The 27,799-nt window shown below is 44.5% G+C and overlaps 1 protein-coding gene across 2 annotated transcripts in view; it reads left to right on the top strand.

Moving 5' to 3' along the window:
- The window catches only part of PLXNA1 (plexin A1), a 551,734-nt gene that overhangs the window by 299,724 nt on the left and 224,211 nt on the right, over window positions 1–27,799 (top strand). For both annotated transcript variants that reach the window (XM_030205992.1, XM_030205991.1), the window contains exon 5: window positions 23,075–23,175. In XM_030205992.1, coding sequence (XP_030061852.1) covers window positions 23,075–23,175 — 101 coding nt within the window. The remainder of the gene's footprint in view (window positions 1–23,074; window positions 23,176–27,799) is intronic.

The following is a 27,799-nucleotide window of genomic DNA, read 5'->3' as shown; positions in this document are numbered from 1 at the left end:
ATGGAAAAAGAAGCCAGCAGATCAATATAAATAAAATATGCACACTACCTGCTGTATGACGGCTGATGCTGCACAAGATTTTAGTTCATGAAAGTGTGTTCTTTGACCTTGCAAAGTTTGGAAAACCGGGTTAAAGAGCAGAGGTGGTGTCGATATAGTGTGATGGGACACTTACTACTACTACTTGACATTTCTAGAGCGCTACTAGGGTTACACAGCGCTGTACAGTTTAACAAAAAAGGACAGTCCCTGCTCAAAGGAGCTTACAATTTAAAGGATGAAATGACAAGTTGGGGCAGTGTAGATTTCTTGAATAGAGGTAAAGTGGTTAGGTGCCAAAGGCGACATTGAAGAGGTGGACTTTGAGCAAGGATTTGAAGATGGGCAGGGAGGGGGCCTGGCGTATGGGTTCAGGGAGTTTATTCCAAGCATGGGGTGAGGCGAGGCAGAAGGGGTGGAGCCTGGAGTTGGTGGTGGTGGAGAAGGGTACTGAAAGGAGGGATTTGTCTTGAGAGCGGAGGTTACGGGTAGGAACGTAAGGGGAGATGAGGGTAGAGAGGTAAGGAGGGGCTGCAGATCAAGTGCATTTGTAGGTTAGTAGTAGAAGCTTGAACTGTATGCGGTACCTGATCGGAAGCCAGTGAAGTGATTTGAGGAGAGGGGTGATGTGAGTATATCGGTCCAGGCGGAAGATAAGACGTGCAGCAGAGTTCTGAACGGATTGAAGGGGGGGATAGGTGGCAAAGTGGGAGGCCAGTGAGGAGTAGGTTGCAGTAGTCAAGGCGAGAGGTAATGAGAGCGTGGATGAGAGTTCGGGTGGTATGCTCAGAGAGGAAAGGGCGAATTTTGCTAATGTTGTAGAGGAAGAAGCGACAGGTCTTGGCTATCTGCTGGATAAGCGCAGAGAAGGAGAGGGAGGAGTCGAAGATGACTCCAAGGTTGTGGACAGATGAGACTGGGCCGATGAGGGTGTTGTCAACTGAGATAGAGAGTGGAGGGAGAGGAGAAGTGGGTTTGGGTGGGAAGACAATAAGCTCGGTCTTGGCCATGTTCAGCTTCAGGTGGCGGTTGGACATCCAGGCAGCAATGTCGGACACTTCAAGGCTTGTTGATGCCTTGGGGGTCTGCTTTAGTCTTTTAAATGATTTCTGAGACATTCTTGCTCTCATCTGGAGGGACAATTTTTCAGTATCGTCAGGGGTACTAGAATTCTGCAATGCACCGTTATTGAGAGAATTGGGCTTCTGCCATTTCAAACCATTCTAGGGCGCTAGGAGCCTTCCTCTGTGGGTACACAAGGAACTGTCTGCCTGTCCTTGTTCATGTAGACCACAGTGAACTCTGAATGCTTTTGGCTCCCAGGGGTCCCTCTTGCTTGGCAGCTGTAAGGACTGACTTGTCCAGTCTTTGGGAAGAATCTGAAGTATATCTGCAGGTCTAAAATCTCTTAGGAAGCAATGACAGGGCACAGGGGCATTTCTGATTTTGTGAGACAGAATGTGCGTTTACTCATGTGAAACCTGTGGCTGGAACGTGATTCTCAGCTGTAGGAGCCGCAGTCGCTTGCTTGTTCTCCTGTGTGATGGAAAGGTTTGAGAATGCAAAATCTTTCACCTTTAGAAAAGCTATTACTAATCCTCATAATATACATAAACCTACATACATTTGTGTGTATTTGTGTATAATATAAATGCATCACTCCTTAAGGAGGTAACATACATATGTATCGTCATTAGTTATGATTGAGTATCTTGCTTGCAGGTGTTGAAATCATGAGTTAATGTCACTTCAGCATCCAGGCTCACTTTTTCTGCCTACTTAGCATTCAGTCAGTTGAGGTTTTGCTTTTCTTTACCCTTGGCTCCCTTGCTTTCCTGTCTGCCTCTTTCCTTCAAAGAGTAAGAGGTGGGCAGTCAATAGTGGTTGCTTGCCACCTGCTGGACCACATCTCTCCCCCTCCTCTCCCCCCCCCCTCCCCGGCATCCTCAGCATGAGTTGGTTTTTCTTGGTTGAATAATTTCAGTGCTAGATATCAAATTAAAAATGATGATGCTGCAGTGACCAATTGGGATCCTCTTGGAGAATAAAATAAGAATCAAAAACAAAGATGAAGATTACATCTACAGAGGAGAGAGGGATAATAGGAGTTCCTTTCTTTTAAGTAGCTTGTTCTCGTATTGGTTTTTCTAAGGGTGAAAGATTTCTAACAGAAAAGTGAGGCTGGGATGCTGAGATTAATTCATAATTCCAACACCTGTGAGCAAAGATAATCATAACTAATGGCCATACATTTGTAATGTGTGATGCACTTATGTTATGTACAAATATATGTAGGTTTACATATTTTATGAGGATTAGTGATAATTGTGATGAAATTGCTGATACTGACAAGGTACTGCCAAAAGCCTCACACACCAATTGTTTTCTACTCATTGCTGTTCAATGAACAGCCCAGGAATTTACTTTGGCCTCATGATGAACACACAGGGAGGTTGAGTTCTTTCCGTTGCTAGGCAGAGTGTAATTCACTGTTGCATGCTTGAAGTAGGTTGTGCAAGGAGTGGATGCAAAGAATAGCCTCCAGCTACCAAGTTGAGTGATGAAAGCATGGCAGGGGAAGGGAGTGTCTTCTGAGTGGGTCTGTTGTGTAGCTGATAGGACCTGATCAGGAAATCTTGGTGCGTGCTTACATTACAACCTTCTGTTTGTCTTTGTCTTAAAGATTTAAGAGCTTCAGATAGATTTGTACGCGCATCCGTAGGGTAGGTAGAAACAGTTGGCTCAGCTTTCTAAATAAATCCCCTCCCTTATTAATATGGCAGCAGAGAGCAGCGGAGATAACCTGCCCATTGATGCTACCCTGGAAAGTCCATGGTATTCCTTTTGGTGACCGACTACCACCTATGAACCATTTTTACTCATATCTTGGGGGATCCTGAGTTGCTGTAACAATATTTGAACTTTCTCCAAAGATAATCCTTGATACAGCAACAGCCCTTCTATCGCTTGTGAAGCAAACTGCTAATGCCCCAGAACTGTGTAATAAACAGTTGCATACAAACATTCAGTGGTAGATCTTGTCAGCAGATCCTCCCATTGCTCCCTGTGCTACCTTCTAAAACGCGTTATCAAGCAGTTAGTTCTTTGAGATGGGCTTTTGCTGAAATGTTTTCTTTCTCACCCACATCTGAGGAAAATCACAAATTGCTGTTGACCTAGAACCTGCTGTGGGAACTATGTTGCAGTTTAAATGGATGTCTTTATACTAAATACCTTTCCAGTGTGTTCGGTCTTTCTCCACAAATTACAGGTGTCATCAATGCCAAATGATGACATATCTGTCGTCAAACATGCACACGAATCATCTGTCGCCTGTAGAAAAGTTGGCAGGAGACCCCACTGATAAGCAGCTGATGTGCTTGTCCTAAATTGTAAGAGGGGCAGTGGGAGGGTGAAACAAACTGAGCTCTGACTGTCCCTGCCCTCCCATCTCCCTGGTTGCTGATACTGTGTGGGGAAAAAAATTGGTAGGACCATGCCCACTGTGGCCCACCCCATTCTGCTGCTTGTGACTTGTAAGACAGGGCCTCCAACCAATTACTTTTAGAAGTGGGGAAAGATGTTTAAATATTTTTTTTGTGCAAGAAACCTCTGTAGGGCTTTAGCACCTATTATCGATTTGTGGAAAGTGATATGCTTCCTGTATCCCAAAAGCGTTGGGACAAGCAGATGAGCAGTGATACGATTCCACCTGTCACTGTCCAGTGGTAGCTTGTGTAGCTTTTAGATGTTGGAGTCTTTTGCTCCTGGCATTATGGATACAGCATCCATGCCAGCAGTTGTAAGGAAGATCGCCTCTCCATTCAGATCAGCAGGTGGCAAAATAAATGCTAGGGAACAGACACTGGGAAAAGGCAGCCGCTATTCTTCGTACAGAACATGCTGATGTAAGGCTCTGTAGCTGTGCGATGTGGCCTTGGGTACAGTCATCCAGTATACCAGCTATGTGAGGAAATGCGAGCAGTATCCTACAGTATCTCAGCCTCTTTCCAGGGAGCATCACTCCAGATGTATGGAGTCCTGCAGTCCTTGAGGAGGGCTCAGCTTATGCAGGTCAGCAATTTGGAAAGCTTTGCCCTGTTGTCCAGGTGTTTTGGTTCTTTCAGTTCTTCATAATTTTCACAGGAGCAATAGCATGATGTGGCCAAGGTGAGAACACTGTACTTCCTCCAGCATCCTCCTGGTTCTAGATCTACTACTTATCATTTCTATAGCGCTACTAGATGTACGCAGCGCTGTAGAACATGAAGAGACAGTCCCTGCTCGACAGAGATTACAATCTAATTAGGACAGACAAACAGGACAAACAAGAGATAAGGGAATATTAAAGTGAGGATGATAAAATAAGGGTTCTTAACAAGTGAACAAGAGTTAGGAGTTAAAAGCAGCATCAAAAAGGTGGGCTTTTAGCTTAGATTTGAAGACGGCCAGAGATGGAGCTTGATGTACCGGCTCAGGAAGTCTATTCCAGGCATAAGGTGCAGCAAGATAAAAGGAACGGAGTCTTTTGTTAGCAGTGGAGGAGAAGGGTGCAGATAAGAGTGATTTACCCAGTGAACTGAGTTCCCGGGGAGGAATGTAGGGAGAGATGAGAGTGGAGAGGTACTGAGGAGCTGCAGAGTGAATGCACTTATAAGTCAATAAGAGGAGTTTGAACTGTATACGGAAACGGATAGGAAGCCAGTGAAGTGACTTGAGGAGAGGGCTAATATGAGCATAACGACACTGGCGGAATATTAGTCGTGCTGCAGAATTTTGAACAGATTGAAGAGGAGAGAGATGGCTAAGTGGGAGACCTGTGAGAAGCAAGTTGCAATAGTCTAAGCGAGAGGTGATAAGAGCGTGGATGAGGGTTCTGGTAGTGTGCTCAGAAAGGAAAGGGCGAATTTTGGTGATATTATAGAGAAAGAAATGACAGGTTTTAGCAGTCTGTTGAGTATGTGCAGAGAAGGAGAGGGAGGAGTCGAAGATGACCCCAAGGTTACGAGCTGATGAGACAGGAAGGATGAGAGTGTTATCCACAGAAATAGAGAATGGGGGAGGAGGAGAGGTTGGTTTAGGGGGAAAGATAAGAAGCTCAGTCTTGGTCATGTTTAGTTTCAGATGGCGCTGAGACATCCAGGCAGCAATGTCAGATCTCCCTTTGTATCACTGGTACTAGAGCTAGAGGTGATGCCCAATCATTTAACAAAAGCCAGTGTCTTGGTAAGGGGACTATATTTTAAGTTGAAGGTTTCGTAAATTCAGGAATCTAAAATCTAAATGAAGGCCCGCAATTCATTTGTCTAGATTTGGGCCCTCAAGTTAGGTACCCAATGTTGTGCATCTAATTTTTTTCCCATGCTCACCTCTCCCCCATTTCCACCCTGTTTTTATGGACCCAAATATTTAGGGATCTAGTGGAAATTGGTTGATAAATTTAGGCATTCAGTGAATTTTCAATGGGGTAAATTTAGGAACCTTAATCTTTTTGAAAATTGACCTCAAACTTATCAGATCAAGGTTTAAACAAGTAAATCAGATGCACATTGCTCATTGGCCATGACCTGTTGGGGTAGCATATGTGCTGCTCTTCCAGTGGTTAACTCTTGAAAACAGGTGCCCGGTTTTCCATCAGGCCACTAATTTCCTATGTGTGTTATCTCCATGCTCCCAGCAAACATTTTTGTGGAGGTGTAGTGAGTCGAAGATTGAAAAGAGGCTTTTGACTTTCACGCTTGGGATTCACCAAAGGATAAAAACTGCATGTCGGTGCATTTTTTTTTCAACTGAAGATATACAATTGGGACAGCTATGTAGCTGAAATGACCTCTTGACTTCGGTTGCCGACTGCCTTACGACTCTGCTGTTGCTAAGCAAGGTGCAGTGGCCTACTTTGCATGAGGACAGCCATGTTCTGTGAGAAAGACAATGGGTTCCCCATAATAAACGTTCTTTTTGAATGCAAATATATTCTTATGTTGATGATGTAGATTTTGTGGTAGATGAATCAGAAATAATAGCCGAGAGAAGACATGGAGAGTTGAATAGAATCCACCCTGCTTATGAGATGAGGCATTTTCTTGGCCCAGAATAGTGACGGGTGGCCTAGTAATTTAAAGCTGCTCTGGAGACTTGAGTTTCAATTTGCCCGAGGTCACACAAGTATTACGTGTTTGGCATCTCAATTAAATCTAAGGTCAATATGTTGTCCATTTCAATATTTCTACATATCAATTTGGCTGCTCGTAGCACAAGATATATTTTTTTTGTGTGTAACCCTTTTCTTCCAAACCAGATATCCAAAGGACTTTTGAAACAGAAATACAGCCACCTCTGGGATGGAAAGCCTGGCTACCTGATTATTGCTTCCAAAGGGAAGCTAGAACAAGGGGCAGATAAAGAGGCAAAATTTAAAAAACGAAGAGTTAGTCAAGCAGCTAGAATATTCAACTAAAATAAATCTTTGCTCTTAACACTTCAAACAATCATAAAAGTGAAAGTAGAAAGGAAGACCTTAGATCGGGATGCGAGTATAATCTTAACGACTTCATTTGCGTACAACCATCTTAGGGAAAATACTTTCCATAATGCCATGGTCTTTTTAGGATATCCCTAATGAATGTGATAGAGGTGTATACAACAGGGGTGTAGCTACGTGGGGCCACGGGGGCATGGGCCCCCGTAGATTTGGCTCTGGCCCCCCCACCGCCAACCCCTTCGACCCCGCCGCCAACCCTCCCCCGCTGCCATCGGGTATCTTTGCTGGCGGGGGTCCCCAACCTTCCAGCTGAAATCCTCTTCTCCGGTGCGGCCGCGTTGCTGATCTGCAAGGGCAGGCTTCTGTTTTTGTGAGCTCACAGAAACAGAAGCCTGCCCTTGCAAATCAGCAACGCGGCCGCGCCGGAGAAGAGGACTTCGACTGGCGGGAGTTGGGGACCCCCACCAGCAAAGGTACTCAATGGCGGGGGAGGGTTGGTGGTGGGGGGGGGGGGAAGGGGGGTCAAAGGTGGTGTTGGCGGCAGGGAGGTCAAAATGGCAGGGGTGTTGTTGGCGCCGGGGGGGGCCAAAATGTGCCCCCTCACCTCGGGCTCTGGACCCCCCTCCCGCCGAAGTCTGGCTACGCCCCTGTATACAATGGAGGCAAAAGACATGCAGAGCTAAGGATGTCCTGAAAACTCAATCTGTTGGTGACCTCCTGAGGGCTTGGTGGCCTAGTGGTTAGGGTGGTGGACTTCGGTCCTGGGGAACTGAGGAACTGAGTTCGATTCCCGGCACAGACAGCTCCTTGTGACTCTGGGCAAGTCACTCAACCCTACATTGCCTGCCGCATTAAGCCTGCCATGAGTGGGAAAGTGCGGGGTACAAATGTAACAAAAATAAATAGTCAGCTGGCACGGTCACCATTTTAATTTAATCACCTACATCAGCACTTAAAGTCATATCTTTGGCACTGCTATCACATGCCACTCAAGTTATCCAGTTCTGAGCTGGAGATTTCTGACCGCTCCTTCCAGGTGCATAATGGGACTTGCAGCACTGATTTGAATGGACAGGATCAGGTACTTCAAATCCCACACTGCTTTGGGATGTAAGTTCAAAACCAGGACTGGCCAAAAAGTCTCCTGCCTGGAACTGGCTAACTTGGGCACTTCTGCACTCATTCAGATCAAATGAAAGCTAGAGGGTGAATGTTTTCCTAGATGTGCACGACAGCCAGTTGGAAATCTCCACCGACTACAAGAGTCACAAGACCTTGACAATCTAAACAGTTTAATCCAATTGGCCGTTGTTTCACAAACGTAATTAAATTTAATGGTTTATAACCCACTCCTGCCCACATCCCCTAGATATTGTAAGCTATATGCTTCACAAGGAAGGAGAGGTCCACTGCCTCAATTCTGATTAAGAACATTGTCAGTGCACATGGGATTCCCCAACAGTCAGCCTACTTTTGAACCCCAAGTATAGTATTTAGTGAAGAAATCTTTCTTTGCTCTCTGAAAAAAATGTTCAGTTAGACCACAGGTGGACAACCACAGTCAGGGTTGCCGAGAGACAAAACCAGGCCTGGGTCAAACAATGCACCCTCCCATCCTCCTACCTGCCTGCTGCTCCCGTCCCCTCACCTGCCCACTGCTGCTGCCACTGCACCCCTGCCTGCCCACCCCTAGTTCTGCTCCCTTGCCTGGTTCAATACCTCTCTTGTCTTTCCCTCCTCTTTTCGGCAGTGTTCCTGCAAGCGGCCTCTGAATAGTCTCTGAAGTGTTTCCTGTGCTGTGTCCCACCTGCATGGACAGAGGAGGTGGGACAAAGCATAGAGAACACTTCCGAGGCCAGCTTTTTAAAACCCCGCTAAGCTAACTTCTTTTACCACATTCTCTGGCAATGAATCCCAGAGTTTAATTGCACATTGAATTAAGAAATATTTTCTCTGATTTTTTTTAAATTTGTAGCTTCATCGCATGCCGCCTAGTCCTAGTATTTTTGGAAAGCGTAAACGGACGCTTCACATCTACCCGTTCCACTCCACTCATTATTTTATAGACCTCTATCATATCTCCCCTCAGCCGCCTTTTCTCCAAGCTGAAGAGCCCTAGCTGCTTTAGCCTTTCCTCATAGGGAAGTCGTCCCATCCCCTTTATCATTTTCGTCGCCCTTCTCTGCGCACCTTTTCTAATTCCACTATATCTTTTTTGAGATACAGTAACCAGAATTGCACACAGTATTCGAGGTGCGGTTGTACCATGGAGCAATACAAAGGCATAACATATGCTCTTAAGTTTCATAGCATGCAGTTCAAACGGGGCATGACCATGGGAGGAGGGGCATAGGCGGGTCAGAGGCATTCTCAGGAATTAGGTGTGATGTTAAAAATACCTACTGTTAAAAATTGCCTGCCTGACTGCCATTAGTTGAGTGTCACAGAGCGCTGTTTACTGAATACTTAGCGTGGATCATTCTGGTGCATAACTTTGGCCTCGATTTATTCAATCTAGCTCTCAGCCTTACTGTTTTTGCCCTCACCAAGCCGTCCAAACATGTTGCAACAAGCAGGAGAATTACCCAGGAGCTTGCTGAAAACAATCAGAGCTGGCAGGTCGGTTTGGAACCTTTTGGTCTGAGGCTTTCTGCTTTTACAATTTTATTAATTTGTTTACTAAAATATGATTACTTGCTCTTTCAAGAAGCTCAGAGTGGTTACAAAAAAAAAGCCCCAGTGAAATATTACACTAAACACAGTAGCATAATGAATTAAACATGCTGACACAATAAAAGTATCATCATCTGCATATTTCCAAACTGAATTGTTTATAATATTAAAAAGATTAAGACGGATTGAGGCCTGGTGGTTTGGGAGGGTAATTTTAGAACTGTGCATCAAATACCAAAGAGAAAGTATTTCTGTTCTGCTTGGAAAAATTAGCCCAGGAAATGTAAAACTTAGGAACCCTTTTACTAAGTTGCGGTAAAAGAGACTGCGCCAGCGACGGTGGCTGTTTTTACCATGCATCGCGGCCATTTTTACCGGAGTGGGTAAAAAGGCCAAAAAAAGAAATTGCCCATTGGTAAGATTGCACTTACTATGGGGCCATGTGTGTGTGTAGGGGGGGGGGGGAGGAGCGCTTACCACCCACCCACTGAGGTGATGGTAAGGGCTCCCGAGTTAACCTGGCAGTAAAAAAATAGGGACCTATTTTCTCGAGCGCCAGAAATGCCGTGCACTGGGGATGGAACTGCTGCTGGCACCTGCTTTGGGCTGGCGGTAGTTCCCGATTGTCTGGTGGGCTTTACCGCTGCTTAGTAAAAGGGCTCCTTAGAACCCACTAGGGACAGAGAAAGTACTGGCATATAATATATGTGAACTGCTTTGGTTGTACCACAGAAAGGTGGTATATTAAATCCATGACCCCTTTATCCCCTTAATTCTATAAACTTGCATGCTCCACGCGATGCTTAGCGTGTCAAGCTGCACGCACAAGTTATTTAGTGTCAGTTAATTTAATAATTACTTGCTAATTGGTGTCAGCTACTGATTATTGGTGCAAATTGGCACTAATTAGCAGCTACACATGTTCTGCCCTTAGTCAGGATTCAGCAAATTGTGCGTGCAAAATCCATAGCGCACAACTGCAAGGAAGCATGGACCTGGGAAGGGCATAGGAAGGTCAGAGGCTACCTCACACATAACGCATGTTGGTTATAGCATTTACACCAGGCATTGAGCTGCTAAAAATGCTGACTCCTGAACTTAGTTATCTATACTCTGTCCCAAACATCAAATGATTTCATATGTATAGAATGCTTCTTGTATCAGCTAATTTCCTTCAGTAGCATAACTCTCTGTGGTGAACCATTTTTCAATTGTTCGAACACTGCGTTCATATGGTGAGAGCAGCAGGAGCATCTGATCATCCCCGAAAAAAGTAAAGAAAATTTGTTTAAATGAAGTTGATGGATGGAATGAATTCTGTTCATCACAGAGAGTTAGTTATGCTATTGAAGGAAATTAACTGATACAAGAAGCATTCTATACATATGAAATCATTTGATGTTTGGGACAGAGTATAGATATAGATAACTATATTTGAGAAGTCCCCACACATAAAATAGTGGTCAGTCTCCTGAACTTAGGCGCGTAACTTAGGACTTATGCTAGCTGATATAGAGTGCTCGCATAACGAGCATTATCCCAGCAGCTAACTTTAGGCAACATTTTGAGAATAATCCTCCTGTGTGCACACATTTACTCCCGCTTGATGGCGCACACAGAGTTTTAGGACTTTGAATGTGCCCTGTGCGATGTGCCCCCAATTGCTTCAGCCCTGCTCACTAGTTCCTCACCTGCAATGGAAGCCAATAGATGGGGCACAACATTTGGTCCTATTTCATACATGTACTTGTAAAGGTAACTTCTCCCCCCCCCCCCCCCCAAAAAAAGAAAGTGCTTCCAGATTTGCAGGTGGCCTGCACGGGGAGTCCTTATTGCCGCACATTGAGGTAGCGGTAAGGGCTCCCGTGGTAACCATGCAGTGCACGGCGATGCCTGATTACTGCAGGGTTAGCGCCGCACTATAAAAAAATAAATTTTTTCCGGTGTGCCGGAAATGGCGCGCACTCAAAGTGGAGCTACCGCTGACAGCCATGTTGGTTCAGCGGTAGGTCGGAATTAGTGTACAGTAAGCCCGCTTTGGGCTTACCGATGCTTTGTGAAAGGGCACCTCACTGTTTTTGAGAATGCAGTAGAATTTGGAGGGGTGCAAATGGCAAAGAGAGCGAACCCCAGAAACTGCTTGTTTGATTTTCACTGGTGTGCACAGACCTTCATTTACTCTTCTAATGGGCTTTTGGAAAACCTGTGAAAATAGTTCAGGAGTTGATTTTCTGGGGTGCAGTTCCGTGTTGCTCCAGTGTCTTTGGGCCTGGATCATTGTTATCAGTAGTAGTGGGACTGCTAGGAGCACCTGTGAAGAACGTAGCTGGCAATTGTAGCATCTGTGGGTCATAGGAACCAACTTTTCAAAACGATTGTGGGTTCTAAACCCAACAGAAATTCTCTCTCTCTGGACACAGTTCCAAGGAGTTTGTTCAATAATGGCGGTGTTCAAGCACCCACAGCATCCACGGAGCTGGCTCCTTTGCTGTGAGTGAACTCGATTGAAGACTCTGTAGGGTTTTCCCCCCCATAAAATGCTTGAAGGATGGCATTGGAGGAAAGGTTAATCCTATATAATAATTTGCACCTCTGTCTGGATGCCTTGGTTCGTAACACACTTCCCATTGGTCCGCCCTGGGGATGACGTCACAGGGCGGACCAACGGGAAGTGAGAGGGGAGGGAAGCCAGCACCAGCCACTGGAGGTCTGCACAGAATCGCCCCCCCCCCCCCGAGTTCACGACGACCTGGGAAGGGAAGCCAGCACCAGTTCCATGCCCCCTACCTCCCTCCCTCCTTCCACTCCCGTCTGAGTTCCACGCCCCCCCTCCTCCGGAGGTCTGCACAGAATCACCCCCCCCCCCCCGAGTTCATGATGACTTGGGAAGGGAAGCCAGCACCAGTTCCATGCCCCCCTACCTCCCTCCCTCCCTCCTTCCACTCCCGTCCAGGTTCCACGCCTCCCTCCCTCTCTCTCTGTGCCCTCTGAGTGGAAGCAGGACGTGTGCAGCTGGCCCTCCCCTTCGTAAGTGCCGGCTGTTATTTAAAACTTTTTACCTGGTGCTCCACCGGCAACAGTGAAGTCGAGCAGGCATGGCACGGCGCTTCACACTGCCTTCGTTTCTGTTTCAGCTCTGCCTCTGGTCCCGCCCTTCCACAAACAGGAAATGAGGGCGGGACCAGAGGCAGAGCTGAAATAGAAGCGAAGGCAGTGTGAAGCACCGTGCCGTGCCTGCTCGACTTCACTGTTGCCGGCGGACCACGAGGTAAGAAGTTTTAAATAACAGCCGGCACTTATGAAGGGGAGGGCCAGCCGCACACGTCCTGCTTCCACTTGGAGGGCACAGAGAGAGCGGGAGGGAGGCGCGGGAGTGTGGAACTCGGACGACAGGGGGTGCATGGTGGAACGCGGAGGACAGGGAGGGAGGCAGGTAGGGGTGCATGGAACTCGGAGGGAGGCAGGTAGGGGGGCATGGAATTCGGAGGGAGGCAGGTAGGGGGGCATGGAATTTGGAGGACAGAGGGAGGGAGGGAGGTAGGGAGGGGGCACTGGAGCCTTGCTAGTGCCCGTTTCATTTCTGTTGGAAACGGGCCTCTTTTACTAGTATATGTGTATATATATAATATACCATTCAGCCAAATTATTTGATTTTAAGAACTGTGTACAGTTCTGGAGATCACACTTTCAAAAGGATATAAAAAGGATGGAGCTGACGGCGGCTACTAAAATGGTCAGTGGTCTTCATCAAAGCATTTGGGTACAGGCTTAAAGTTCTCAATATGGATACTTTGGAAGAAAGGTAGAGGGGATATTAAGAAACATTTAAATATCTCTGTGGCATAAATGCTGAAGAGCTGAGTCTCTTTCAATTGAAAGGAAGCTTGGAATTAGGGGGCATAGGATGAAGGTGAAAGTGGATAGACTCAGGAGTAATCTAAGGAAATGCTTCTTTATGGAAAGGGTAATGGACGTATGGAATGGCTTAACAAAAAAACAAGCATGAGACACGCATAGAGGATCTTAGAGGGAAGGAAGGGATTGTAGAGCTTAGTAGCTGGTATGGATGTTCAGGCTGGGTAGTCAGTATGGTTTTTATCTGCTGTCATTTTATATATTTTTATGTTAATAGTTTTGTTGGTTGAGTCAACATTTGGCAACCTTGTTACTTGAAAATTCCAGATCCTGGCATTCATAAAAAGATTAAATTTGGGGATGTGGAAAGACCTAGTGGCCTCTCCAGTTTGCCCTCTTGCTGTGCCACCAGTTACCACTGTCAAAGTGACAATATCGCTCCCAAGTCATCATCCAGCCTGCTACTGAATCTTTTAATGCCACTTGCTGGTTTTTATGCTGCCTGTCACTTTGTTCTAAAATTCAATTACCCACTTCATGAAGTAGCTCTGTCTTGCTGCCTTCCTGACCTCATCTGGTTAATGTACACTTCTTGTATGATTGCAAGAAGCACGCTATCCTCTATTTTCTCATGTTCTTTAGCAGTGATCATACGTCTCTTATCTTCCTCTTGGTTTTCAGGGGAATAGGTCTGTTATGCTGGCTATATGAGCCATGCTCTTCCAAATGGGATTTATTGAAATGAGTATGTCTGCTCGGTATAAATGGCCAAAAGTCTAGAATTTTTACCCCCCTAGTATTTTTCTAAAGTGTTATTGTCTGGTTCAGTAGATCTTTGTTTTAGATTATATGATGTGTCCTGTATATAATAACTGGGGAGTAAGTTTGAAAGAGTATGTTGAACCTCTGAAAAAGTAGTAGGGTCTACAAGGATGCCAGCTACCACCAGTCATATAGGCAATTCTATAGAGTGATGTGGACACATTCACTGGAAGCTCGTTTCACGTAGATCAGCAGAAGGCTTTCAGGGGGTCTACCTTCAGCCCCTTCCAACTCCAGCTGGATTTGAACTGGCGACCTGGAGTCAAAAGGCCGTTTCCACTTCATTGATCCATGGGCATATAGATATAGTGGGTTATAAATAAAGTTTTATTATTATTACATTCATTTGTACAGTTAAAAAAAATAATTTATTTCACAGATGTGACCCAGAAGTTATCAAGTTCAATAGACTATGGACCTCTCATAGCCACTGGATACATTGACCCTGCATTGGGTCAGCAAATGTTTTCTGGTATTGAACACTAATATCTCCATTTTCAAGACTGGGGAGAGGAAGGTCAAGAGAGAGTTGACTGGTTTATTAGTCTTCTGTCCCCTCTATTTATGAGGATATTCTACCATAACCACCAGTATGTGTGACTTTGTTTAAGATCTTGGTTCATAGGAAAGATCAATCAGTTTTTGGTGTTAACACCTTGCTGCTGTTAGCTCAGAGATTCTCAACTCAGCCCTCGAGACATACCTACCAGTCAGGTTTTCAGGATAGCCACAATGAATAGGAACTAGATAGATTTGCTTACAATATCTTGTGTATATCCATTGTGGGTATCCTGAAAATCTGACTGGATGGGTGTGTCCCGAGGACTAGGTTGAAAATCCATACATTAGCCTAATTTCCAGGAGTTTTGGGGTCGTTGCCAATTGAGGAGTGAGCGGGAAACAGGACATTTATGCAGTACAGGGCTTCTGTGAACACAGTAACCTTACGACAAACGCTTATGTCTTGGACCTCGAGACTGCTCTGCAAACGCCTCGATCCCCATTGACTGGCCTACAAAGTTCTGTTCTTGCTCTGTGAATTGTTTCCCCCCCCCATATTTATTTGTTTGTAGACTGAGCCTTAAAAAAAATAATTTGGCCAGCTGACAAGGAAGCAAACCCACAAGGTTAGTGACATTAATATGTGGAGTAGCGAACTTGGATTAGCCGCCTGAGCTGAGCCCTGAAGCCATTCTGCCAACGCAGTGTGCAGTACTTGTCACGTTCAGGTGCTGGGCATATTGACGAGATGTTGTTCGCTGTTGTTTGTCATATCTGAGAGTGATGGTTTTCTTTTCTGGCCAGTGTGTGTGTGTTTTGGTGGAAAGGTAGAGCTTTGACAGCCCCTTTTTAAGTGTCTATGGGTTCTGCAGGGACTTGATTGATTACAGGGTCCTCCACTTGCTGAGGACATACCTCTCGCTCTTCAACAGACTGTGACAGTCATTTTGTTCAGATTCTCCATTCCTGTCCTTTTTCTTGTCCCCCTCTACCCTCCCCTTTCTTGGCAGAGCTTGTAGGTAACGTCTGAAAGCAGTTGATAATGGAGAGAGCAGATAAAGTGTAGGGAATTTTGAAGATACAGCTTCCAGCCGAGAAGTGAACTGGGATTGTTCCTGGGACTGTGCCGGGCCTTCGGCGAGAGTTCCAGCATTGGGTGTAACTTTCCAATTTCCCTTGCTCAGAGCCATGATAATCGGAGCTTGCATCATTCGCATTGTCTAACGAAGGTCATAGGTAGTATCGGTTGTTGCATATTAGAATGGAGAAACTTGGGGAGTGAAAAGAACAGTTCAAAGCAGGAGTAGTACTTAATCTCTTTGAAAAACAGCTGGGAGAAAGACTCCTGTGAAAACCTTGTGATTTAAGCACACATGTCAGGATGGGGCTGATGGAGGCTGTAGACCTGTTTCACCTGGAATTTGTGTTGGATTTGAACACAGGAAGGGGGTTGTGTGCTGTATTTTAGCTGTCAATGTTCAGCTGATTATAGACACCTAAATTTAACTTTAAGTGTTTGTAAGAGAACCTCCTAAATTTAGGTCAGCTGTTGACTCTGCTAAATTTATAGGCAGGAGGACAGGGTGAGCCACAAGGGTCCTGCCCCTACAATATTTTTGCCTCCCACATAATCAACAGCCAGGGAGATGGAGGGAACAGAACTCGGCTTGTATGGCTACCCCCCCCCCCCAACAAAAAAAGATGCTCTGTTGTCCCTGCCTAAATTAGCACTGAGCACTTAACTTCACGCTCCAATCCAGTCCCTTCCCTGCCTTGTGAATTAAGACACCTAAATTTAGTCACTGAGCTGAGGTGTATTTTTCCAAATATAGATCCGTGCACCTAACTCTTAAAATTAGGCACCCAGAGCTTTTAAATTATCAGGCTGTTGATAAAGGCAGACAGATGAAAATGGAGATTCAACAGAGCCCAAACCACATAATTATATCTGGATAAATTATCTGAATATATTTGTACAGTATTTCAGCTTACACAAATTTTCAGGGTTAATATGGGCACTTACTTTCAAAAGTATATGCACAAACGCAAATCCCTTCACAGCCCTGCCCCAGGATCATCTAATTTATAAATGTTGGTTTGCTCATATAAAGCATTGTGTAATTAAACTCTAGAATTCGTTGCCAGAGGATGTAGTAAAAGCAGTTAGCTTAGCGGGGTTTAAAAAAAGGTTTGGCTAGCTTCCTAAAAGAAACGTCCATAAGCGATTATTAAAATGAACTTGGGGAAACTCCACTGCTTATTTCTAGGATAAGCAGCATAAATACCATCTTTTCGGGAAATGAAACATGAACATATTAGGAAAGCGATTTTCAGTCCAAGGCCCTGAACACTGGAACAGACTACCACAGTCCCTTCGCCATCAATATTCACTTCCAACTTCTAAGGCAGAACTCAAGAGCTTCCTTTTCGTAGATGCATACTTCTGATTCTCTGTCTTTATTCCATGGAGACTGGATAGGATTGGCCGCACAGTTTTGAAACATGTCCCCTCCCGCTCTTTCCATTCCTCCTATCCTAACTATATTGTAGTTCTACCTTCTTCCCGTTTTGGTCATGTGTTATTTATCTGTGTCTGTGATATAGTATTATCTTGTTTATTCTCTATGGGCCTCTTTTTCAAAGCCACACTACTGATTCTTGGTGCGGCAAATGAGAAGAAGTCCATTCAATTCCTTTGGGGGGGCTCAAGGCTTTAATGTGGGGGGGAGGGGGGGTTGTAGGCTGAAGGTTCAACACTTGCACCAGACCTGCTCAGGGAAGCTGGATACTTCAACTAGTTTGACGCCTTGGTGTGACTGATTCTGCTCTGTTTTCCTAGCTCCCGTTCCCAGGTCAGTTTCTAAAACTCGGGTTAGGCTGCTTTGAGGTGGACTGGAGTTTGCTGAGCTGGAAGATCTAGGGCGTCAGGATCATAATTCCACAGCCTTGTTTTGCTTGGTTATAACTTCCCTGTCCTCCTTTTTTAGCAGATCTGTCTGTTCATCTCCTTCTGGATCCACTTTAATTGCTGCTCTGGTTCCCTCCTCGTCTCAGGTTTTGTTTTATTTGTTCAGGCTTTTTTTTTTTTTTAATTTCGCTTCTTATTATACTTTTGTGTGCCTGACAGAGAACAGAACTTTTTCTTTTTGCTGATGACTTTTTTTTTTGGGGGGGGGGGGGGGGGTTAATAAAAAGAAATATTAACGTTATCTCATCTGTTATCACTGCAGCAAGAAAAGTAATTAAATACAGAATTTGTAACAGAGCTCGGAGGACCAAACAAATGAAGGATTTTAATCAAACCTCGAAGAGCAATTAATAATGTGTCTGTAACTCTTCAAGGCCTGCTTTAGGTCTCGGCGTCGAAGATTCTATCTTACAATATGCTGGAGTTTTGTTATGCAGAGGGAAGATATGTTTTCCTGGTCCTGCAATAGCTCCTAAGCACTCTGGATTTTGGGATATTCACAGTGGATACGCAGGAACCCTTGTGGATAGACTGACCTGAGAATGAGGTTCTCCTTGAATGGGTCTCTAGCACTGAAGCGTTATGGAGGTCTAAGGCAGGCAGCAGGCTGCCGGTTCCAGTAGACTCAGCTCTTTGAGAAGCAAGACACCATCCCACCATTGGTAGATCCTGTCGCAAAGCAGCACAGAGCGCATAAAGGAGCATCTTGAGCTGGAATCGCACCCTGTGTGAGACGCTGCTACCCCACCCACTGTGCCACTGCAGAGTAGATGGTATAGCCCACCATTTGCAAAGCCTTTGAGATGGCCCTGGGAGGAGAGCTCAGACCAAACACATTTCAAGGAGTCACAAGCTGAGTACGTTGGCGTCTGTAGTATTCAGCTCTGCACATCTGTATAGGAGAATTTCCAATACCACAGAGAAAAAGGACGGATTACGAGTGAAGGTCACACATCAAAGCTTTATGAAAACAATGACCCGATGTGGCCACATTTCGCTTGAAGGCTGCATCAAGGGTATCACTAATATTCTCCATTAGCCAATTTGGATTCCTTAAAGCTGTCATCAGCACATAGTTTGTATTGCGATTCATAATACCACTCTGTAAGCCACATTGAGCCTGCAAAAAGGTGGGATAATGTGGGGTACAGATACAATAAATAAATAAATAAATAAAATAAATTTGAAGGCGCTCTACCACTTTGCTTTAAGGATCCCTATTAGCGTTGCCCCCGACGCAGCCTTCGGGTGAAACATGGCCACATGAGGTCATTGTTGTAATAAAGCATTGTTGTGTGACCTTCACTCGTAATCTGTTCTTTTTCTCTGTTGTATTGGATCTTCGGATCTGGTTTGCCTCTTGATTGTGAAAAGGAGAGTTTAGTTTCCAAGTCTCCCACACACATCTCTTCCTATTTACCATTTCCTTGCTGTGTTTGACCTATGCGTATTGCCTCATGCAGTTCCACACCTGCTGTAACCTCTGGAAGTGGCTCAGTGCAGTCCCTGTGGTGCAGTCTCTATAACACCGTAATCTGGCCTGCTGCTTGCCGATAGTAGCCAGTGCCGCTCAAATATCCCCCACTTCCACTATACTACCTTTCCCCCTCTGGTAGCCTGTAGCAATCCTTATCCATCTGTCCTCCATCCATTCATTCCACCGCCAGCCCTGCAAGCAAGAATCCCACTCAGCAGCTCCTGTGATAATCCATCATGTGTAGAACTGCTAAAGTCACCTGACAGAATTTCTCAGGTCACCGTGCGATTGCACAGTCTGCAGAGAGAGAGAGAGAGAGACCCATTAATTACGAATTATGACTGTGAATAAACTTGAGTGGCCATTCCAATTTGCTATTTCCGAACCTGCCAACAAATCCACTTTGATTTTTGTGAGACTGCCGCACACATTCTCATGGCGTACACTGAAAAATAGTAGGCAGAGTTTGTACAAGCTTTGGCAGAAAACTTTGCTTCAAAAGCCGAAGTAATTTTTCTTGCAGTTTATAAACTGAACTGCACCTCCCTGGGATGCAGTTCTTGGCTCCTGCTTCCTAAGCTCCAGAGGCCTGCAAATGTCTGTCACCATACCAGCACGAGTCCTGCAGGAGGACGGTTTATCGTGACCTGTATGAGTCCCCCTTGCCTACCATATAGCTTTTGGCAGCAGTTTTGCCACAGATGTTCTTCGAGTGCGTAACCGAACCGTAAACCTGTCTGTGCCTGAGACAAGAACGAAAACTGGAAAGGTGTCAGATTTAGGTTAAGTTTGCTCAAAACCATGTGTGCAATCAGAAATGAAGGTTATAAAGAGTGAACTGAACATCCCAGTTTCATGTGCATTTAGATTGTATCCCTCCTAGGACAGAAGAGTTCTAAAATGGAGCTCTTTTCTGTGTGTTCACTTGCTCTCCAAGGCTGGAACGTTTGCTTAATTGTTTGCAGAGATGAAGTCATGTGTAAGTGCTGAGTTTCTATAACTACGCACGCAGCTTTTTGGAATGCCCCTGATGCGCCCATTCCCCTCTCACGGCCACACCCCCTTTTGAGTTATGTTGTATAGGAGTTACGCGTACTGCTTTCTGAAGTTTGCAACAATTGGTTAGCACCCGATTATTGGTGGTTCTGACCTTGTTATTTAATTAATTTGCATATGCATTTCAGGAGCGCAAATCTGAGTGCTATTTATAGAATCCAGGGAATGATTGACACAAATCCCTGTCACTAGAGGTCGTGGCAACTGTTTTTCTGGGTTAGCCACCTGCGCAAGGGAAGGGCTGTGCACGCTCAGAACTTTAAACTCAGTTCTGAGCTCCAGAAGAGCAGTTCCACGATGTCTTCCACTTGTGTGTGCCTGACATAACCCTTGTGCGTGGAAAACAGAAGGATTCATTGGCTTCCAGAGTGTGAGAATGAGTGCGGAAGCAGGAGAGGGGCTGTGCTGTGGAGAAGCCTGTCGTGAGTGTAAACTGACTGAGCACTGTCTCTCCGTTCTGCCTGTGTGGCCAGGCAGGCAGTCATTCATAGAGTGAGCAAAGAGAAATGGATCTACTCTTTGGGTACCTGTGACCTGGATGTGCCACTGGCTGAGATAGGATACTGGGCTCAGTGGACCTCTGGTCTGAGGAAAGGGGGGAGTAGGAGGAGTGGGCTCTTCAACAACACCAGTAGGTGACCTGAGTTAGGAACAATCTCTTTATTTAAATATACACTGGACTCTGGTCTGACCCAGCATGGCACATCCAGTGTTCTTAATTAGCACAATTCAGTGGTTTTCCAAACTCCCTTCTGTATCTACTTTTTTTTTTCTATTTTGTTCACACCTTTTTCAGTAGTAGCTCAAGGTGAGTTACATTCTCTGGATATTCTCTGGATATTTCTCTGTCCCAGGAGGGCTCACAATCTAAGTTTGTACCTGAGGCCATGGAGGGTTAAGTGACTTTCCCAAGATCACAAGGAGCAGCAGTGGGATTTGAACCGGCCACCTCTGGATTGCAAGACCGGTGCTCTAACCACGAGGCCACGCCTCCACTTGCCATCTCCCAAGGCACTCGCTATGCATCAATAAGTAAGAGGCGAAGTCCGAAGTGCACGGAGCCGACATTAACCTAGCGTCGTGCACCCGCGAACCCACGCTCCAGTGGTGGGGGTTTGCCGCAAAGCATCAGGAAGTCTGGTGGCCGGAAAGCAGCTGTCCTGCCAAAGCCAGACTTCCTGATGGGAAAGCGGGACTTTAGCCAGGGGCTTAAAAACCCACAAGCTCAGTAGAGGACCCCTTTTTGCCCTCAAGGACATGAAGAAGAGCCGCCTACCCTCCCACCCACCCATTGCTTTGCTTGAAGTTTTCTATTTTGTGTGTGTCGCAGCTTGGAGGGCGGAAATACCTGAGCCTGGGTGAGTGGAGTAGCGCTAATCCATCAAGCTATGTCTGGTGCAGATGGATTTGCTGCACCTGGGTTCGGGGACACCTTGCTGCGTGGCAGGAGCACCCTGGATGCAGTGTTTAGTGCATGGATCAGTATTGCTAATGGCGGCGAACTGGATACATTACTTGAAGCTTTGAGGAACTTACAGTGACTCGGGTATCCTGCATGACTGTTGTTTTGCTTGAATGCAGCCTTGTCGTTATAATAAAGCTTCGGCCAAGTTTAATGTACAAAGAGTATGTGTTGTTATTTGTTATATGGGTTAAGTGGAATGAGGGGCTGGGTTAGGGTGTCACGGTTGCCTATGTTATGCCGCTTCCATCCCACTCTTTCATTTTTTCAAGGAAGGTAGTGTAAGGTCTCTGGCGCAGTACACGTGTGTATTGCTGAGTGACCTTGGCTGGTGCCCTGCTGTGAAATGAGACCCCCTGCTTCTTCCTCCTGCAGCATTTGACAGATTTCTCCCTGTAAGCCCCAGGCTTGGTTCTTAATGATGTGTGACGGATCCTTCTACATCCTTTCTTATCATCCCAAGCATTGCTTGGGTGGTGAGAACACACACTGCTCAGCTGGCACAGCCGTATCTCACTGCCATGGGCTCCAGTCGGGAATGGGGGTACTGTAAGCGTGACCACAATTAGTTGTATGTGTTAAGTGTTTCCAAAGTTTTGGGCCCAGGGAAATAAAGGGCACTTTGGAAGCTCTGAGATCTTTTATTGAATCAACAAGAATTTCTTATGCATAGGTATGATTATAGCATAGCAGGCTCCTTCATTAACATTTCTTAATTAACATGTCAGAAATCACAATTAATACCAAGGTAATTATTGCCAGTAATTTAGAATTGCTATGCAAAATATTGCTAGACATAAAGGTAGAAAATGACTACAATTACCTAATATAATACTAATGCTTTTGTCGTAAAAGGAATGAGAAAGTGCCCTTGAGTTTGAACTTCTCTGTCAGGTCGTACTTAGAACGTAACATGCTTTCGCTCGCTTGCAGCGTTCTGGTTTTGCAGTTTGCATTTCGAAGTAAGTCGGTAAAGTGTTTTCCATGTGTAAAGCCTGCTTTACACACAGAAAAAGTCTTTGAAAAAATGATCTAACCTTGTATATTGCTACTTTTTGGGGTTTTGTCAGGTATTTGTGACCTGGGTTGGCCACTGTTGGAAACAGGATTGTGGGCTAAATGGACCATTGGTCTGACCCAGTATGGCTATTATGTTCTTATGAACATATAACGCAGCTGAGCCGGATAGTGGAGAGAAGTGGTTATAGTAAGTGGATGAGGTGGAGTTGTTCTTTAATTAGTGGATAAACTGTTTTTTGGTTTGTTTGATTGAAGTTATCAGTTTCGTTCTGCTCCTTTGGGTTCCTTCTCAGTAGGAACCAGGGCCAGAGTCTGGCACCCGTTCAGTTACCCAGGGATTTCACCCCTATGTTATAGCCCCTCCCAACTTACAGCTCTTCATTTCAGTGACAGCTGTTGGCTGGGATTGTGCATCAGGACTCATTCCAGAATCCGACCACTAGGTGTCATTATTGCACAATGATAGGTGCTCCCTCTCCCCAGCAGACCCTGAAGGAGGAGATTTGAATCCAGGTCCTCTCCTTATAATAGAACTTTTGTGAAGGCAGTAAACTAATTAGTCCCTGTTTAGGGATTTTTCCAAGCAGGGGTGCCGTTTTATTGGATCAGCATGAGAATTTGCCGAACACAGTGGTCTGCAAGCTCAGGCTTTTGGTGTTCGGAAGACACCGTGGGTTGCTTATTTCTTTGTTTTAACTTTTGTCTTTATCTTTGTTCCAGGTGAGCCAAGTGCCGGTAGAGAGTTGTGAGCAATACAAGAGCTGTGCTGTGTGTCTGGGTTCCAAAGATCCCCACTGCGGCTGGTGTGTTCTTCATAACATGTGAGTATACCAGGAAGATATTCGGGGGGGGGGGGGGGGGGAACACAGAGCCAACAAAATCTGCTGCCAAGTGGGCTACATTCACCCAGTCAGGAAGGATGCGCAAGGTAGTGAAGGCAGAACTTCACCTGCTGTAAATGGAGCCCAATAAAGGAGGACATAAAACTAAAGGGAGAAGTTTGAGGAATTTCGTTTTGGGCAACAACAATACAGTCTGCTCGGCTATGAAAATAGCATTAACCAAGGGCTTTGCAGTCTTTCACGTTAACATTTACATACTGCAGTCGTAGCACTCAGAAACAGATGGGTCGATATTCAGCTCGTGGCGTGGTCTGACTTAACCTTGGCAGTGTCGGGGCACGCACCGCTCCCAGCATTGAGTATCAAAAGAACATAAGTGTTGCCATAGTGGGACAGATTGAAGGCCTAATTATTCCTATCAGATTGATTTTTGGAAAACCCAAATTCAAATCTGCCAAGCCCTTCATGAAAAACTCCATTGGCTTCCCATTAAGGAACAAATTGTCTTCAAGGTCTGCACTCTGATTCACAGGATTATTTATGGTGAAGTTCCTGGATACATGTTAGATCTAATTGACCTACCACCCAGAAACAGTTCCAGTCTTTCCCGTTCTTACTTAAACTTACATTATCCAGTCTGCAATGGTCTTAAATACAAGTCTACCTATGCATTCAGTTTCTCCTTCATAGGAACACAGCTCTGGAATGCACTACCTAAATTCTTAAAATCAACTCAGAACCATCTAAATTTCAGGAAATTACTGAAGACCACCTTGTTCAAGAAGGCCTACTTTCCTGACTCAACCTAATTTACCTCTTCTTTTATTACAGCAAAGTCCATGGACTCTATCTTTCTTACTCACTCTTATTATCTTTGTTGTCTATACGATACGTAAACATTCACTATTTTACTATTACATTGTTTAATTTTATTTTAATGCACTGTAGGTTTCCCTACAGTCTTGTGTAAGCCACATTGAGCCTACTACTAGTGGGAAAATGTGGGGTATAAATGTGTTAAATAAATAAATTAATTAAATATGTTAAAAAGCAGCGGTCACAGCACAGACCCCTTGGGATCCCCACTATCTACCCTTCTCCATTGAAAATACTGACCATTTAACCCTACTCTCTGTTTTCTATCTTTTAATCAGTTTTTATTCCACAATAGGACATTGTCTCCTATCCCATGGCTTTCTAACTTCCTCAGGAGTCTTTCATGAGGTACTTTCTCAAATGCCTTTTGAAAGCCTAGATACACAATATCGACCGGCTCATCTTTATCCACATGCTTATTCACCCCTTCAAAGAAAAGTAGTAGATTGGTGAGGCAAGATTTTGCTTGACTAAATTCATGTTGGCTTTGTCTCTCATTAATCCATGCTTATGTATATGCTGTGTAATTTTGTTGTTTATAATATAGTCACTACCATTTTGGCACCACCGTCAGTCTCATTGCTGTATAATTTCCCAGATCACCTCTGCTTGATTTTAAAGATGAATTACACATTACTAACAATAGCTGTGCAAGTTCATTTTTCAATTCTATCAGTACTCTGGGATGTGTACCATCTGGTCCAGGCGATTTGCTACTTTTCAGTTTATCAGATTACATCTTCCAGGTTTACAGAGATTTGTTTGTTTCTCTGACTCATCAACATTGAATACCATTTCTAGCACTGGTTTCTCTCCACATCTTCCTCGATGAAAACTTAAGCAAAGAATTAATTTAATCTCTCTACTATGGTCTTGTCTTCTCTGACTGCCTCTTTTACCCCTCGTTCATCCAGCCCATCCATAACCATGAAGGATAACTCATGGACTGGTTCTAATTAAGCTGGAAGCTTAAAGAAATAGGAGGAAATGGTTGAGATAAAATGAAAAGAAAAACTAAAGTTGTTACATCAGCCGCTCAGAAGGAATCAATATAGGGAAGATCAGATTTTGATGTAAAAGGAAGATAGTGGTTCTGGTGAGAAGCCTATTACCATTCAATATCCATAACTGAACTTTGTGCGGCTTCAGTAACAAGTCTTGATAAACTGCTGTAATGGGTGGGTGGGAGGGTGAGTATTGGCTTTCTGCTTCTTGTGTCCTTTTTCAGATCTTTTCCAGGGGCTGGGTAGGTGCTGCAGACTGCAGCTTCCACTGGCAGAGCAAGGAGCTCCAGTACAGGACTACTGTGGGTTTTGGTGTGGTCATCCACCAACCCCCCCCCCCCCTCCCCCCCATCTCTGTTCTCTTTCATGCCCAGTGTAGCCAGAGAGCAGCAGCTCACTAAGGGACATCTGTTTTTAACTGAATGCTCTCTATCTCTCTGATAATTCTTTTATTTATATACGACAAATTAAAGAGCTAGTTGATGGCTGACTTCCATGACATGTTAATATAAAAAGCCACAGACACCCAGAGTTTCATAATAAAAACACACAGAATATTCCGGCAGGTCTAGTCTGCTTAATTTCATCCCTGGCACAGTGCCAAACCCCTGATTGATCTCTCTTTCAGTTAGAGACCCTCTATGGTTTTGTCTGTACCTGTAATGGGAGGCTGCTTCTTTGTGCCCTTTATGTGAAGAAATATCTGCTCTATGTTTCTCCTGATGGTGCTTCTCATGACAGTCTCTTGTTCTGGAACTATTCCTCTTGAGAGGCATTTGAATATCTCTGTCATGTCTTCCCTCTCTTCTCATATAGATCTGCATATCCCTGGGGTTAAATAGTATGGAATGTTGCTACTCTTTGGGATTCTGGAATCTTGTTACTCTGTGGGATTCTGGAATCTTGGTATTGTTTTGGATTCTGGAATCTTGCTACTCTGTGGGATTCTGGAATCTTGCTACTCTTTTGGATTCTGGAATCTTGCTATTGTTTGGGATTCTGCAATCTTGCTACTCTTTGGGATTCAACCAGGTACTTATGACCTGGATTGCCCACCGTTGGAAATAGGATCTTGGGCTACTTGGTCTGACCTATTATGGAAACTCTTATGTTCTTTTATATTTACCCTCTATCCCTCTAATGCCATCATTTTGTGGAATCAAATATAGCTTTTTCCAGAACTTTTGTATATAAGTCTGTTCAATTTTGGTATTCTTTACCCAACTCACTTGTCTTTTTGTAAAGGGCTGAAAACCTATCTTTTTCAGAAATTATATGCTTAATTAGTGTAGTTTCTTTTTTGTTGCTTGTAACCCGCTTTGATCCAGTTTACTGGGAGTTGGGAGTCTATAAGTACCATATCATATTGTATTATATGGTAAACTTGCGTGGACAATTTTATTTTTACTGTGCAAAGTTGCATGGGGAGGTTTTAGAATGCTGTCAGTTGTGTACGTAACTTAATATAATAAGTAGCTGCTAATTGGTGTCAACTACAAGTTAGCTATAATTGGTGTTAATTGGTGCTAATTAGCATTTACACCCATAACTGCTCTTAGTGAAGACTCCACAAATTGGATGTGTAAAATCCATAGGGCACAGGTACAGGGAGGGGGGGCTGGACCTGGGAGGGGCATGAGCAGGTCAGTGGCGTGGCACGTGGGTTCTTTAATCCTGGCAATTACACACCTAATTGCCTGCATTTAGGTTCGAGCAGTTACACTAGCATTGAGCTTGTGTAGGCGCTTGCACCAAAAATAGGTACGTAAATGCAGACTTACTATTGTATAATGGCCATTGCGTGCACAATTGCCAGTATAGAATTTACACTGAGCCCACATTATCCCAGCAATTAACTTTAAGTGATCTATAGAGAATTATCCCCTATATGACATTTTGTAGAACAGAGGTTTTCAACCTGGTCCTCTGGACTTACCTAGCCAGTCAGGTTTTCAGGATATCCATAATGAATATACATTATACTAAATCCTGAGTTCCAGCTCCTATACTGGTTACTCATATAGATATATCATTTGCCATTTAGTAACCACCATAAAATTCTCATATTTCTCTGTGTTTATTTACTCAAATTTCAAATCTTTGTATACAACACTATCCTCATATCAATATCATATACTAATTGTCCTCACCACCCAATCCAAACATTCATTCTCGCATTCATACTATTGCATTCTACTGATTTTCTACATTGTAACACTTTTCAGATTTTCAAGGTTAAACAGTATCACTTTTTTCAAGCCTGTATAACTAACAATGTTGCACTACCTCTGCTTAGACTTCAAAGTCCCGTAAAAAATAACTGGCACCTATTGTGCCATGTTTCTTCCTTACAAAAAATGATCTTCTCTTCAGCCGGAGCTTAGCTGTTGACTTATATTTGTTCCGATGAAATATCCAATCTTTCAAGCAATATCCTTAGGTACGACCTTTGTGCTGAAGCAGATTAGTTGATACTCCCCTTGGAAATCCTGTGCTTTAATCACCGTTCTGGATAATAATCCAAATTGCTGTCACCCTGAGAAGACCACAGTCAATTGGTATAATAACAAGTTTCTGTTCCGTCAAACCCTACGCATACGTTGTGTTTCACCCAAAGGCATCATCAGGGGTTTGCAAAATTTGCAGACTCCTGTAGAGGACGTGTGATATTGAAGTTAAACCCCTGATGATGCCTTTGGGTGAAACACAACGTATGCGTAGGG

This window comes from Microcaecilia unicolor, chromosome 6, assembly GCF_901765095.1.
Source record: "Microcaecilia unicolor chromosome 6, aMicUni1.1, whole genome shotgun sequence".
NCBI lineage: Eukaryota > Metazoa > Chordata > Amphibia > Gymnophiona > Siphonopidae > Microcaecilia > Microcaecilia unicolor.
This window is presented reverse-complemented; position numbering and strand designations above follow the sequence as displayed.